Genomic DNA, 13,467 nt, shown 5'->3' on the forward strand with positions numbered 1-13,467 from the left:
AAATTTCTTTTACTCAATGCTGTTCAAAAAGATCACAGGTCTTCTTCTGAATATAGCTGATCTTAGGTGCACAAATAATATTAATTACAAAAGTGTCTCTTCCAGATATATGGAATTTACTAGCAATAAATAGTTCTGTTTGCCTTCAAGAATATGTTTTAGGGATACTCAAGCACTTGCTGGACATTAAACACAACAAAAATCCCTTGAGGATCCGATTTTGCTAGGTAGCCCAATGGGACTAGCCACATAGTAAGTACAGATGGTTAAAAAGTCTGAAAATATTTTATAGCAAATTTTTAGGGCTTTAGTCAAAAATTCAATTTTCATCAAATATGTTAGTTGTAATTTTTAAATTTAGAAAATTTTGACCTGCTCCAGTAGTAAATTACTAGTCAATGTGAGTATGGGTGCCCATTTCAGAAACCGTCTGCTTAGGGCCTGAAGACTGGACTCAAAATGAAATATATTCATATTCCATTCCCCAAATGTTCTGAGCCCCTATATTGTTATCTTTAAGGCTATCACAAAACCAGGCACAGACGTTCCATGCATTAAAACTGCTGCTATCAGACTTTTTGTGAGATAATGATTTTTGCATGTCACACTCACAAAAAAGCAAGGAACACATTGTAAAATAAGACTTCTCAATGGAATGGGAAGATTGAGCACAGAAATCCTATACTGTAAAGGGATACAATTATCTCAGACAGTGACAAATGAAGAAGAGACTATTAAATTTTTCCTTTGTTTAGAGACCTTGAAAAATATGATGCCCATGTGTTAATACTTGAACTCACCCTCCATTCTTACTGCATTAGTCCTGCTTAAAGTCATTTTATACAGAATCATGTGTGTAATCTGAAACATGTGTCAAACTATGTGTTCCCTAGTTACCAAGTATTTAATTAGCTTTATTTGTTCTTTGTGATACAGGCAAGCCAATATTTCTTTATTTCCTGTATTTAAGTCTGAACCAGAATATGCCAAATATTTAAGAAAGTATACAGATGTATGCTATTAATTTACAGAGGTTGTTACAAAAATATCAGTAACTTCAGAAAAGAAGGCTCTCTTCTTATTACACAAACATGCTGCCATCACTGATTTCTACCACACTGTGTGGAAATCAAATAAAAAATTGAAGGGGATGAACATTAAAATATATTGAGTGAAGTATCAGTTCACAAGGAACTGTATGCAATTAAAGGGGGAGCTTAATTCAATAAAATTTGACTTTCCATCGACTTCAAAGCCAACAGCATCAGGCGCCTAGTTTATGTAGTGTCTTCAGTACAAACTTTAAACCAAAGCGCTTTACAGGATTAAAAGCTATATTTAGACACTTAAATAACCAAGAGATAAAATATTAAAAAAATTATGAGTAAGGAAGGCAATAGGTCAGGTACAATATATTTATTTAAATCATACTTCTATTATATTTATAATCTTTCTGGACACATATTGGAAGAAAGTTTTCTTCTAAAGTATCGAATATATTAGGAAATAAATTTTAACAACTCTTAAAACAGAAAGGTTCAGTAGCGATATACTGCACCAAAGCAGATGAGATGCCAGGAGAGAGAAATGAAAGAAAGCAATGCTGTATTCATATTCATATGGAGATCTCTTTGCAACTCACCCATTATACTGTCTGTTCCATTAGCAGGTGGCGTGCAGGAAGAAGCATTGTAATGATTTGTACCACTACGGTGGAAAGTGGACATCGGAGGAAGACTGGAATTGATGTCTGCTGAGGAGTGTGATGGGTAGCTCTGTAGCAGAAAGTATAAAAAGTGGAACATTTTAAATAATAAAGCATGAAAGACGGGCTGTCTGGATCACTTCATTCAGGATTGTTACAGTATTTCACCTAAAGGAACAGGTCTTCTTGTCATGTGTAAAGGAAGGAGGATTTTTTTCTGCTCAGGTACCTATGCAGGAAAGTTAATAAACTTTGATACTATAGGATGAAATTAAGGAAGAAAATGTATGCTGCTTACCAGGAAAAACTTGGTGACAATGATATCTATTAGTTGGAGAAACAGTCTCCTGAAGGAAGTTATGGAATCCGCATTACCTTGTGATATTTAAAACTAGACCTGACAAAGCATGAGAATATATTCTGTATGGAAACAAGCCATCACCGGGATAGACTAGTTGATCTAATGAGCCAAATTCTCCACTCCTGCTGCTTGGAGCTGCACTATAAAGCTGGTGAATCAAAGTATCCAAGACTCCATGGGTGGTGGATTGATGGCAGGTCTATTTGTGGTCTGTGTGTGCAGACAAGCCCTAGAACATTGTTATCTTTTAGCTCTACGAAAAAGAGGGTGTCACTATGCCTTGGTAATCCCTGGCTGCTGCAGTGGCTCCTTGGGTAGCTGGGAATAAATTAAAACAACCCCTGGATCAGGGGAATATAAAAGTATCATAAAGCCATCTTTGTGCTCTACCCCTACATGAGGTCCTACACCAAGCACAGGATGGCCAAAAATAGAATCTGGGCCACAAAATTGTCTCTCTCTTATTTTTTATTGTATTACTTTTACGGTACTTTTGATATTTAAGTACCAAATACTTGGATTCTGTCTACCTCAAAGTTATAAGGACATAAGCACATCATACAGTTATACAGCCAAAACTTACATTCCTTACGCAGTCAGAACTTCAATGGAATCTAACAGGGGTTTTGTCTGAGTAAAGTCTGAATAAAGATTTCAGGCTTTGACTCACACATAAACCAGCCTAGGATGGCAACTCATAGTCCAACTGGCTGAAGTTAACCTGGGTTAAGAGAGGTTTCAGAGTGAGCTGTAGCTCACAAAAGCTTATGCTCAAATAAATTTGTTAGTCTCTAAGGTGCCACAAGTCCCCCTGTTCTTTTTGGGTTAAGAGAGTTTGTCACTTTGCTCACAAATCACTAAACAGTCATTGTTTCAGGTAACAGTCTAAATCGGAGTAATGCCATGTCCTCTGCTGAGTTCTGTTCCATGGCACCCACACAAAAATGGATCAGCAAGTAAGATTTTATCGTTTCTCAGGGGGAAAACATTGAAGGGATACTACCAAATATTTCAGCACAAACATGGGATCTGCCTTAAAATGTATAATTGTATTCTGCATTCTAAGCAACTATTAAAAAAAAGTATAATCCATGAGAAAGCAGAAATAATAAACAGCAACTATTCTTTTTGTGCTGTCTGTATTGGCACTGGAGTACCACCAGGTAATGAACAATTCAAGAGATTTTACATATACGTACAGCTTGAACTGAAGCCATTCTGGCTTCCCTCAACAGTCTCTGCATATACTAAAGGTGCTGACGTCCCACTTTTGTCCCCGTAGAAATCATATAGGACAGCAATTAAAATACCAATGCCTCCCCCCTGTGCTACCTTAGGCACAGAAGACCTTACTAAAATAGAGAAGTGGGACAATAAATAATATGGACCCAAGGTTCAGAAGTGCTGAGCACCTGCAACTCACATTGATGTCAATGGGAGCCCCGGGGGATAGATTCACAAAAGGACTTAGGCTCCTAACTGGCACTTTAGGTGCCTAAATCCCAGAATTATGCTCCACTGGGATCCACAAAGCCCCTGCTCAACTGCGGCCGAACACTGTAGATGCCTAACCTAGCTCAGCACCAACATTTTGGCAGTATATTTTCCCAAGATGTTTTATGTTTCTGTCGCTGAGCACCCACACATACTGCCGCTTCACTCTAGACATCTGGACTCCTCAGCCCCAGAGTGATGGGAAAACAGGCTCTCCTCTCAATAACTCACCTGCAGGGCTCAATCTATGAAGCATGTTCTGAGCTCACCTACTGGTTCAGGCCCCACACAAGAACTGTGAATTAATTATTTAAAAAGTTCCTGGAGCAGGGGGACTGGTTACTGGGGATGCCCCAATTTATCCAGAGTGGAACAGCTTCAACAGGACAAAGAGAAGGAATATCCTGAGCGGTAGTAGAGTCCTGTTCAAATGCCTTCTCCCACCCCAGGCAAAGATGGAACTTGAACTGAGGGCCTCCTGCATCCTGGTGAGTGTTCTAACTACTGGGCTAAAAGTCATTGTTCTCCTTCCCTACCTGCTTCTTGCAAAAATGACTTGGGTCCCGTGTGTCAAGGGAGGGTTTGCTGATGAGAATCCCAAACAGAGGGAGGCACCTCCCTGCAGCCTTGATTTAGGCACTGATCTCCCTAAGAAAGGCGGGGCTTAGGACAGAAACCCTCTGCTTGGTATCTCCCATTGGCTAGCTTAGGTGGGGTGTCATCTAAACTGCTGGCTTTTGTGACTCCCATTTTGAGGTTCCTATCTCCTTCCATTTATTGTATAAGGAGCCTGAGAACCTAATTCATGTTTTCTGAATCACAGTGATTTTCTAGGCACCATGTTTTCTGAATCATAGTGATTTTCTAGGCGCAGTGATTTTCAAGGCTGCGTGTTACCACTCCTAATTTCCATAGTGAATCTAGCCCTGGGTGCTCACCACCTCTGACAATTAGGCCAAATAGTAATTCCCAGATAAAAACTACATTTAGAAGGTGTTAAGGTTGAGAGTACCTATCACTGATTTACTGTACAGACGATTACAAAGATGTTGTAACTATCCCAAAGCCATGCCTTATCAACCAAGGATTTAAAATTAGGGTTAAACTTGAAAGAAACAAGGGCACTCAAACAACCATAACTCTGCCGTGTAATGACACAATGCAAGAACCATACATTTATGATTAACAAAAAATAGTGTATGGTCCCAGATCATATTAATCTTATTTTTTGAAAGACACATTCAATTTTTTTATATATTTTTTCTCACTATTTCACTACAGGGAACAGTTAGGGTTGTTTGGGTGCCCACATTACGAACATTAAATAGACATGGCTGAGCTGCTATTTTATATTGGTTGTAACTAGGGATTTATTAACCTTGTAAAGTTTGATGTTTTGTGAACTTCTTGAACTACTTTTTTCAGTTCACAAAACTAAATTCACAAACCTGTATTTTAAACCTATGTTTTCCCCTCCCCCCAAAGATAATTCAGTTACAATAAGAAGTATACCATTTTGTAGCTAAAAAGAAGTCTATGGTAAGTTTTATGGACAGCCAAACTCCTCCAAAATTTTGCCTAGTTCACCTAAAAACAATATCTATCTTTTCTCCTGTACCCTTGGCTCCTTTTTCATAGTCTCTGATAAGTAAAAGCTGAATCTAAACCCGATAATGTGTCTCAGTTGAACCTAAGATGGTCACACGGAAATAAAATTAGAAAAAAAGTTTCTCTATTTGTAGCTGAAATAATTTACAAGTTTGGGGGAAAAAAGCATCTCTCTTCACCAGTCTCGTCATTTCGCTTTGCCCAGTATACTTTCCCTTGTGTTTCTAATGCAGTGGGAGTCGACAGGATTGTGTTGTTTGTGCACAGCATCAACTCAGCCATGATGTTAGGGGAATACTCCCAAAGCTGTGCACAATGTCTATGCAGTTCTTTTTTTAGTCTAATCAAATATCACAGACTGAATTAGTCCTACCAAACTGCTTCTGTGTTGACAAGGCAATGAAGGAATAGCATGGTGTTCCACTAATATTTATTAAAATATTTTAAAATATTTTTGCAAAATAAGGAATAGACAGAGTTATCTAAAAACTCAGAAATACAAAGGAGGTTGAGGAAAATGTAATATACATAATAATGCGCATACATGTGTCCAAATCTCATGTGTAGTGATGTCCATGTGATGAATATAAATCTACGCTCATTTCACGAGCTAATTAATTTCCACAGAGACTTAATCTAAAAGAACAACCTATGAGAAACAACTTCCTTCTTCCTAATCCTCCACCCCAACTTCCTCTCCAGAATTATGTTGGTATATCATGTATAAGGGACAGTGTAAAGTTCTGGACTATTGTTCTGATATCTTATGATTCTTCAGGGATAGAACCAGGAGTTTTATACTACCTGTTAGGAAGACTGGCTGCCAACTTTCAATGATATAAGTTATATGCTTCCAGTGCTGATAGGTACATAAGACCTTATAATAGAAATATTTTCCACAGAAAAACTATTTAGGTAGTTTTAGAGGTTTGGACAATGATAACTAAGGTACCAAGCCTTGCAGATGGAGGAATGTACAATTCACCGCTTCTGAGATACATATTTGTAAAATATGTAGCATGAGATTATATTGTGGTTCAATAAAAACATTTTAGTGACATGAGATTGGTATGGGCACTTTCTTCTCAGGTGGCAAAGCTCTGAGTGACTTATGCAGGTCATCCCCAAATGAGTACTAATAAAACCTTTGTCCCACACCATGCCGTTATGTATTCTCTCTCTCTCTATACACGTACACATGTGCATTAGAAGATTAACTTACCAAACGGTCATGTGGATGCAGGCTGCAGTAGCTGCTAGACTGTGGAATATGAGAAGAATTGCCCAACATTCCTCCATAACCAGGCTGATTCATCCCACTGGAGGAGCTCCATGGGTCACTGCTGTGATGACCATCTGTAGAAAAGAAAGAAAATGTGGCTTCTCTGAAGGCCATAAATCTTGGTTATATAATTGTTTTGTTTTGTTTTCTTGTAAACTTTAAAATAACGGTCCTAATGGGGCTTGATGCATATGCAATGTATCACTGTGTCGGTTAATTGCTTACATTACAAGACAGCAGCCATAAAAGGAATGCTGTATATTGTCTTTCTGTCTCCTAAGGGCTACACAAATTTAACATAAAAGCATGCTTTTAATAAAAAATTAAGCTGAACTGAGCAACAGTGAATAACAATATCATCTTTAATCATTTCAAGTCAGTCACATAACTGATGCTAAAAGTTTCTCTAAAGTTTTATTCCTGCCATTTTATCACAAGCTTAAATACATATACCCCAAGTTACTACAAATTTCAGCTGGGACAAAATATGAGCTTCAAAATAAAATAAACTATGAGTGTTCAAATCTGAATTAAGGGTAGTCTAACAGCCTTTGAATGACGACACTTCCTACACATAGGTGATTTGGTGTGTCATTAAGAGGTTTTGGTTCTTAGAGAGGTATTACTTCCTCTGCAAATACACAAGCCATTTTGTATTTCTGCACCTAAAATGCCTATGCCTTCTGGGTGACTCCATTCTGATACCATGAGATACAGGCTGCATCTCTGACTTTTAAAAGTTACCCCTTAAAGCAAGTCAAGCACTTAAAGGTGTCCTTAGCCTACTTAACCACACTTTTTACATTTAACTAGATCCTTGGGAGTAAATCTATAATTATCAAGGTTTTTTGTTTCTTAATGGAAAAGTCCCATAACATTTAACAAAGCATAATAACCTTTCCATAGGTGTTCTGAATCCCAATTTAGAAGAGATTTATATCACTAATATAAATCTCTAACAGGATAGTTAAAAAAAATTAGAGAAAGGTTAGCATTCTCCATTCATTTCTACAAATGTTTAATTTGTATAGAACTCTTTTGGTCTCACCTTTATTAAATTCTATATGACTTTCCAGAATTGGTTGTTCTGTGAATTTTCACAATTTAAATTTGAGATCACAGGTTCAGCCTATGCCCTCATTTCCTGGTTCAACACAGGGAGAGGGCATAGGTCTTTGCGGCATAAACCAATCATCTCCCAGGGAACTGACATAATGGGACTCTGTGATAACGTTCTCCTTTCCCTGTCTCCCTTTGTAATGGCCTCTATCTCAAGGGGTAATACAGAACCACTGTACTACCACTGATTGAGGGGGCTGCCTTAAATCCCCTGCTGGGGGCACACAGGTATAAGACAGAAACTAGTGAGCTTGGGAAGTAGAAAGAGCAGCATCTGATATGGTGATTTTCTGCGTCTAACAGTCGGATGTGGTGGAGCAGCCTACAAACCTTTGACTCCATAAATAGCTGAGATCCAAGCCTGATGGTATGAATGATCTTTTCCTATTCTTAAGGCAACAGCTCAGCCTGTCAGGGGCCTACACCTACTCCAATTTCCTACTGTGCTTGCCGCACAGCTACTCTGCTAGGCATCCACCTCTCTTCCTGACCCCAAAACTAAATGTAAGACATAGTGATAGGCATAGGTGCCAGAACGAGGAGTGCTGCCTCCCCCCCGGCTTGAAGTGGTTTCCATTATCTACAGGGTTTACAGTTTGGTTCAATGGCTCTCAGCACTCCCACTATACAAATGGTTCCAGCACCCCGGTGATCGGACGAAACCAAAATCCCAGATATGAACATCCTTACTTATGTTCCTTATCTGTAATATGAACCAACTACAGGTACCAGCATGAAATACTCCTTTTTGATCACAGTGGCTTAGTCTAGTCACTCAATGGAAGTGAAATATAGACCATGTGCCACATTAAAAGAGATGCAAGATGGAATCAGAGTTACACAGATGCATATTTGTTTACAGCAGTGGTTCCCAAACTTGTCCTGCCACTTGTGCAGGGAAAGCCCCTGCCAGGCCAGGCTGGTTTGTTTACCTGCCGCATCTGCAGGTTCGGCCAATCGCGGACCCCAGTGACTGCGGTTCACTGCTCCAGGCCAATGGGAGCTGCTGGAAGTGGCGGCCAGTACGCCCCTCGGCCCGCGCCGCTTCCAGCAGCTCCCATTGGCCTGGAGCAGCGAACCGTGGCCACTGGGAGCTGTGATCGGCCGAACCTGAGGATGCGGTAGGTAAACAAACTGGCCTGGCCCGCCAGGGGCTTTCCCTGAACAAGCGGCGGAACAAGTTTGGGAACCACTGGTTTATAAGATCATGGCCTGAATGTGGTTCTCAGGCTCTTTGATCTTTGCCTAAGTAGGGCAAAATGTGGGTCCTACACTTCTAAATAGATTGTTTCATTGACTCACTCCAGGACTTTTAATTAACAAGTTACCCGAAACTTTATTTCAGTGGGTTCTAACTATGAGTAATTGCAAGAAATACAGTATACAATAGTGAACATGTAAAAACTAACATTTTAAAATGAGAGACACTATGTAGTTAATTTAAAAACAGATTTAGAAGTTGCTATAATACAGAGTATATATTATATATACACACTTTACGCTGTGTACTCTAAATATTATACAGTTTATAAATTTTCTCCCTCATACACAGACAGATTTATTCACAAAGTACCATGCATATTATGAGCATTTAATAGATGTATAACATATGTGCATATACACAAACTCTTTGAAAAGAAAGCCTAAAGTAATTCAAATTATAAGAATCTAGTAAGTTATATTATTATTATATTTCATTACAGGATCAAAACAAGATGCTCACAGCTATAATGGTCTATGCCTTACAGGTCTTCATTTTAATGGTAACGAACGTAACAGCACACAGGATGATATTCCATGATGTGTCTAATATACGTCAATAAATGAATAAATAAATAAATAAATAAATACGTCATATACATGAAATGTATGCACAATATATTTCTCTTTGACAGTAGCACCTTACCTTGCATGAAGAAGGAGCTAGGAAAAGTGCTGGCTGCTGGTTTTGAGGATGGATAACCTGGTGAATCCCTATTGTAGTCAGCAGTGCTTGCTGATGGGGCATAAACCTAAGGAAAAAGGATTAATTTAGTATTCCTTCAGCAATGACTGAAATATTTCAAGGCATGTCGCTTTAAAAAAGAAGCAGGAATAAAATACTGAATACTTACCTTGTTCAGTTTAAATCAGTTCCTAACATTACACAATACTTCTTTTGGAATACAAAAATCTCAGTATTTGTGTGAAAAGAAAATAAATTTTAAGCTTCAAAAGAAATGTAGGTATGACATTTTCCAGCCTTAGACAAGAATATTTGTGAGGTATTTGTCAAACAGTTTCTAGCTGTAAATACACTGTACAACTAACATATGTTGGACCTGGGATCTTACGGAGCTTGAAAGCATTGAGAACATGAAACAATACTGATTTATTATATGAAAGGATACAGCTTTCACACATTTAAGGACAAAAATGAAAGCAGTGTGGAGAAGTCAAACTCTTTGTTCCCTAAATGCAAAAATGAAATTTAAAAAACAGCACTATCAAGGGCACTGAAAATTATAAACATACCTTGGGATATTAAATTCCCATGTTACTAGGTCTTTGCAAAGCAGCTTGAAAGCACTATTAAAAACCTGGATCTATACAAGACCACCAACACAGCATGTGTGTGCATCGGGGGAAAAAAACCTTCTTTTTTAGTACTTATTATATTTGTGTGTGCAATAAACTTAGTAAGTGTGCCAAAAAACTAATTTACTTATATTTGTTTACTAATACACCAGAGAGTTCTGTAACTAGCGTTTTACAAAAATAGTTCTTGTATTTTCTTGTTATGTTAACCAGAATAACATAAAAGAAAAAAAGTCTGGACTCATAAGGTATGGTTTAACTTTGAGTTTTCTTTTGCTAAATTTATATATTATATATGTATATTAAAGCCTCAATTTTTTGTTTCTGATTAAAAAGTTCCTCTCTCCAGATGGTCAGGAATACTGAAGCACTGTCATCTTCTTGATGAAAATGGATACCTTCCTGCCTCCATTTTGAAGCAGGCAGCAGATCACAAAATTGGCAGACAGCCTACTCTGACATTCACAGGTCACAGCGAAGGGAAAGAGAAATCCACCAATAAAATATAACTGCAAGCCATGTTAGAAAAAAATCCCATCTATGCTCATCCTGCATCTCACAAACATTACAAGAGAAATCAAATGCTTTCTCTCAACAAAATAAATAGAAAACTAAGAGCCACCCTTATGCTGAGTAACTTATTCTGAAAGTTGTCCGGTTGATTTCAACAAGGATACGTGATGTATAAGGTACTACTCTACCTGAGTAAGGTTGGCAGAATCAGGCTCTAAGCACTTCTGCAAGAAGAAGTTTTCCTGTATGTATGTATTTAAATAAGATGCATGCAAACACGTTGTGAAAACACAAAGATTTTTTGAAAATTTTTACACACATTTTCAAACTATCCTGTAGTGTCTTCATGTGAGATATACAGTGCACTATACAATAAAATTAAAAGATAAGTTCTATATGCATGTCAGTTTTTGCCCCCTCCCCCCAATTTAGAGCCTGATCCTTCAAGGTATTGGGGATCCTCAGCTCTTACTGACATCAATTCAGGGCACACAGCGCCTAGCGGAATCATGAAAAAAGAAAGGCATTTAACATCCAGATGCTACTGATGTAGTTTCATTGAGCTTACTGTAAGCAAAGTTCCAGTCAGAGAATGAGAACACTAATATTTGTTTGAAGACTTCTAGTAAAGGCAAAAGGAACCAATAAGACTCCAAACTGAAGAGCACAAACAAATCTAGACCAAAGGCCTGTCAGCAATAGCCAACACCCATTTCCCTTGGAACTGCTTAATGTATCTCGTTGATGCTATTAGAGTGTGATAATAAAGAGATGACAGGGATTTTTAGAAGTCCTTGATGTCAGATTTAATGCTAAAACGACTGTCTTCAAGTTAAAGACAGATCTGAAGGACGAATAACAGATGCCATACTACAATATACCTACTATATGGTCGCACAATATTAATGTCAGAGAGAAGAAATAACATAGAAGGGAATTTACTGGTCATTCAATTTATACACACTTCAGAGACTTCTCACACCTTCAAACAATGTAAACTTCAAACAGGGTATACTGACTGAAAAACACATATATTGGAGAAGGCTTATATAGCTGCATTTTAAAAAAATAAGCACTGAATCATAGAATGATTGATATTAAAATTGAGGTGTACTGCATTGTGGTATTTATCTTTACTATAGTTTTCATTATCCCACAAATACTATGATATATTTAACTACTGTGGGTGATCAATGCTCAGTTTTTAAATGGTGTTCATTTTATAGTACGTTTACATTATTCTGTTGCTTTTTTTAAAGCAGGTGTAGTTGAACAGTAGGATGGTTTCTTAAATTACAGTACATATGGGAAACAGATGAAGATATAAGTAATATTATGTAAAGGTTCTTTACAGTTTGAAATAGCTGCTTCAATGCCTATCTCCCTCCACCCATCCAGTTACATTGCTCTACAACTTTTCCCTACATCTTTGACTTTACTTATTTAAAAATGGGGGGGTGCTACTGGTTTTTAAAAAATCTTTCTTTTTGTGAATGTTGTGCTCATGAGAGGTGCTGGATGAACAGTTCTGGAGTCTAAACGCATCTAGCCACTGAACATGGGAGGGGCACTGCACGCTCTTCCTCACACTGCCTTTCCAACATGCTTCAATGCTGATCTGGAAGCACCAGTCTCGCCGTTCAGTTTCACGCTTATTCAGTCTGTGGCTTTTCTGCTGAATCTGCGAACAAGTAGGCCCGTTAGGAACTCGAATATGACCACTAACTGCTTTCACACAGCCCACGAAACAGCTATCAGCTAGCTACTCTGGCCCAAGCTGGCCTTTGAAAAAAGGTTGACCTTTGAAAAAGAGGAGCTTTCTCCCTGTAACTCCCTGACCTGTCTTGTCCTCTTTGTGTTACTCCTTGACCTTCCAACTGAATGTAGCTCTAATGTGATGTTACTATTCAGGAGAGGACACTGATATCAATGTAGCTCTGCAGAAGCAGTAAGCATGGAACCCTTTGTATTTAAGTAAACAACAGACCAATCTATAAAGAATGGACTATTTTCATCTCTGCTAGTAAGAGATAAAAGATTGATCTGCTGCAATTAAAAGGTGCCATTTTCCCCCTAATTGGTGGACTAGAGTCTGCTAGGAAAATAGCCCCACATTTAAAGCCAAAGATCTCTATACCAGAGGTTAGCACAGTTTTCAGGGAAGAAACAAATCAAGACGAAGTATTTTATACTTTTTATAGTAAAATCAAATGCAATTTCATTTCTATTTTAGAACATTCTGTATATATCACTTATTGTACCTTAACTTGCAGGGAGAAGCATCCTGAAGAATTAACTGGAGACATAATCTAATGTGGAAGCCTCTTCACCAATCAGATATTTTCACATCTCTTCTTCCCCTATTTTACTTGTTCTGGCTTCCCAGCTTCCCCACCTCACTGTTCCTCTTCTTATGTTCCCCTCCCTTTCCAGCACCTCTCATGACCTCCCCTTCTCTGCTGACCTACCGCCACTGGTTCCCTTGTGTTCAGCAACAAAGTAAAACTTGCTAAATCCTGATCTGACCTGTAAGGCTGCCACTGCATCGAATGGAGTAGGAAAGCAAAACACCATAGAACTGGGAGCTGAGGAAACCAGCACAAGAACCTGAATTTAGAAAGTTCCTCCAACACAAATGGTCTTGTAAATCTGATGTGTTTTGTGTGGACCTTAAGCAATAGAAGACCTGAAGATTTCCTGTTAATGAAAGTTTTGAAATATACCATGGAACTCAAAGCCATGAAATGGCGAAAAAGGTTCCTGCACCAAATTCAGAGGCAGTGTGTAAAGTGGAGTAAATGAGTAGCA

General features: G+C 38.3%; 1 protein-coding gene across 16 annotated transcripts in view; it reads right to left on the reverse strand.

Annotated features, from left to right (window-relative positions):
• Nucleotides 1-13,467, reverse strand: part of TCF4 (transcription factor 4) — a 315,108-nt gene that overhangs the window by 43,891 nt on the left and 257,750 nt on the right. For all 16 annotated transcript variants that reach the window (XM_073343585.1, XM_073343588.1, XM_073343590.1 and 13 more), the window contains 3 exons: nt 9,476-9,581; nt 6,391-6,524; nt 1,643-1,775 (listed from right to left, as the gene is read on the reverse strand). In XM_073343585.1, coding sequence (XP_073199686.1) covers nt 1,643-1,775; nt 6,391-6,524; nt 9,476-9,581 — 373 coding nt within the window. The remainder of the gene's footprint in view (nt 1-1,642; nt 1,776-6,390; nt 6,525-9,475; nt 9,582-13,467) is intronic.

Source organism: Lepidochelys kempii, chromosome 5 (assembly GCF_965140265.1).
Source record: "Lepidochelys kempii isolate rLepKem1 chromosome 5, rLepKem1.hap2, whole genome shotgun sequence".
Taxonomy (NCBI): domain Eukaryota; kingdom Metazoa; phylum Chordata; order Testudines; family Cheloniidae; genus Lepidochelys; species Lepidochelys kempii.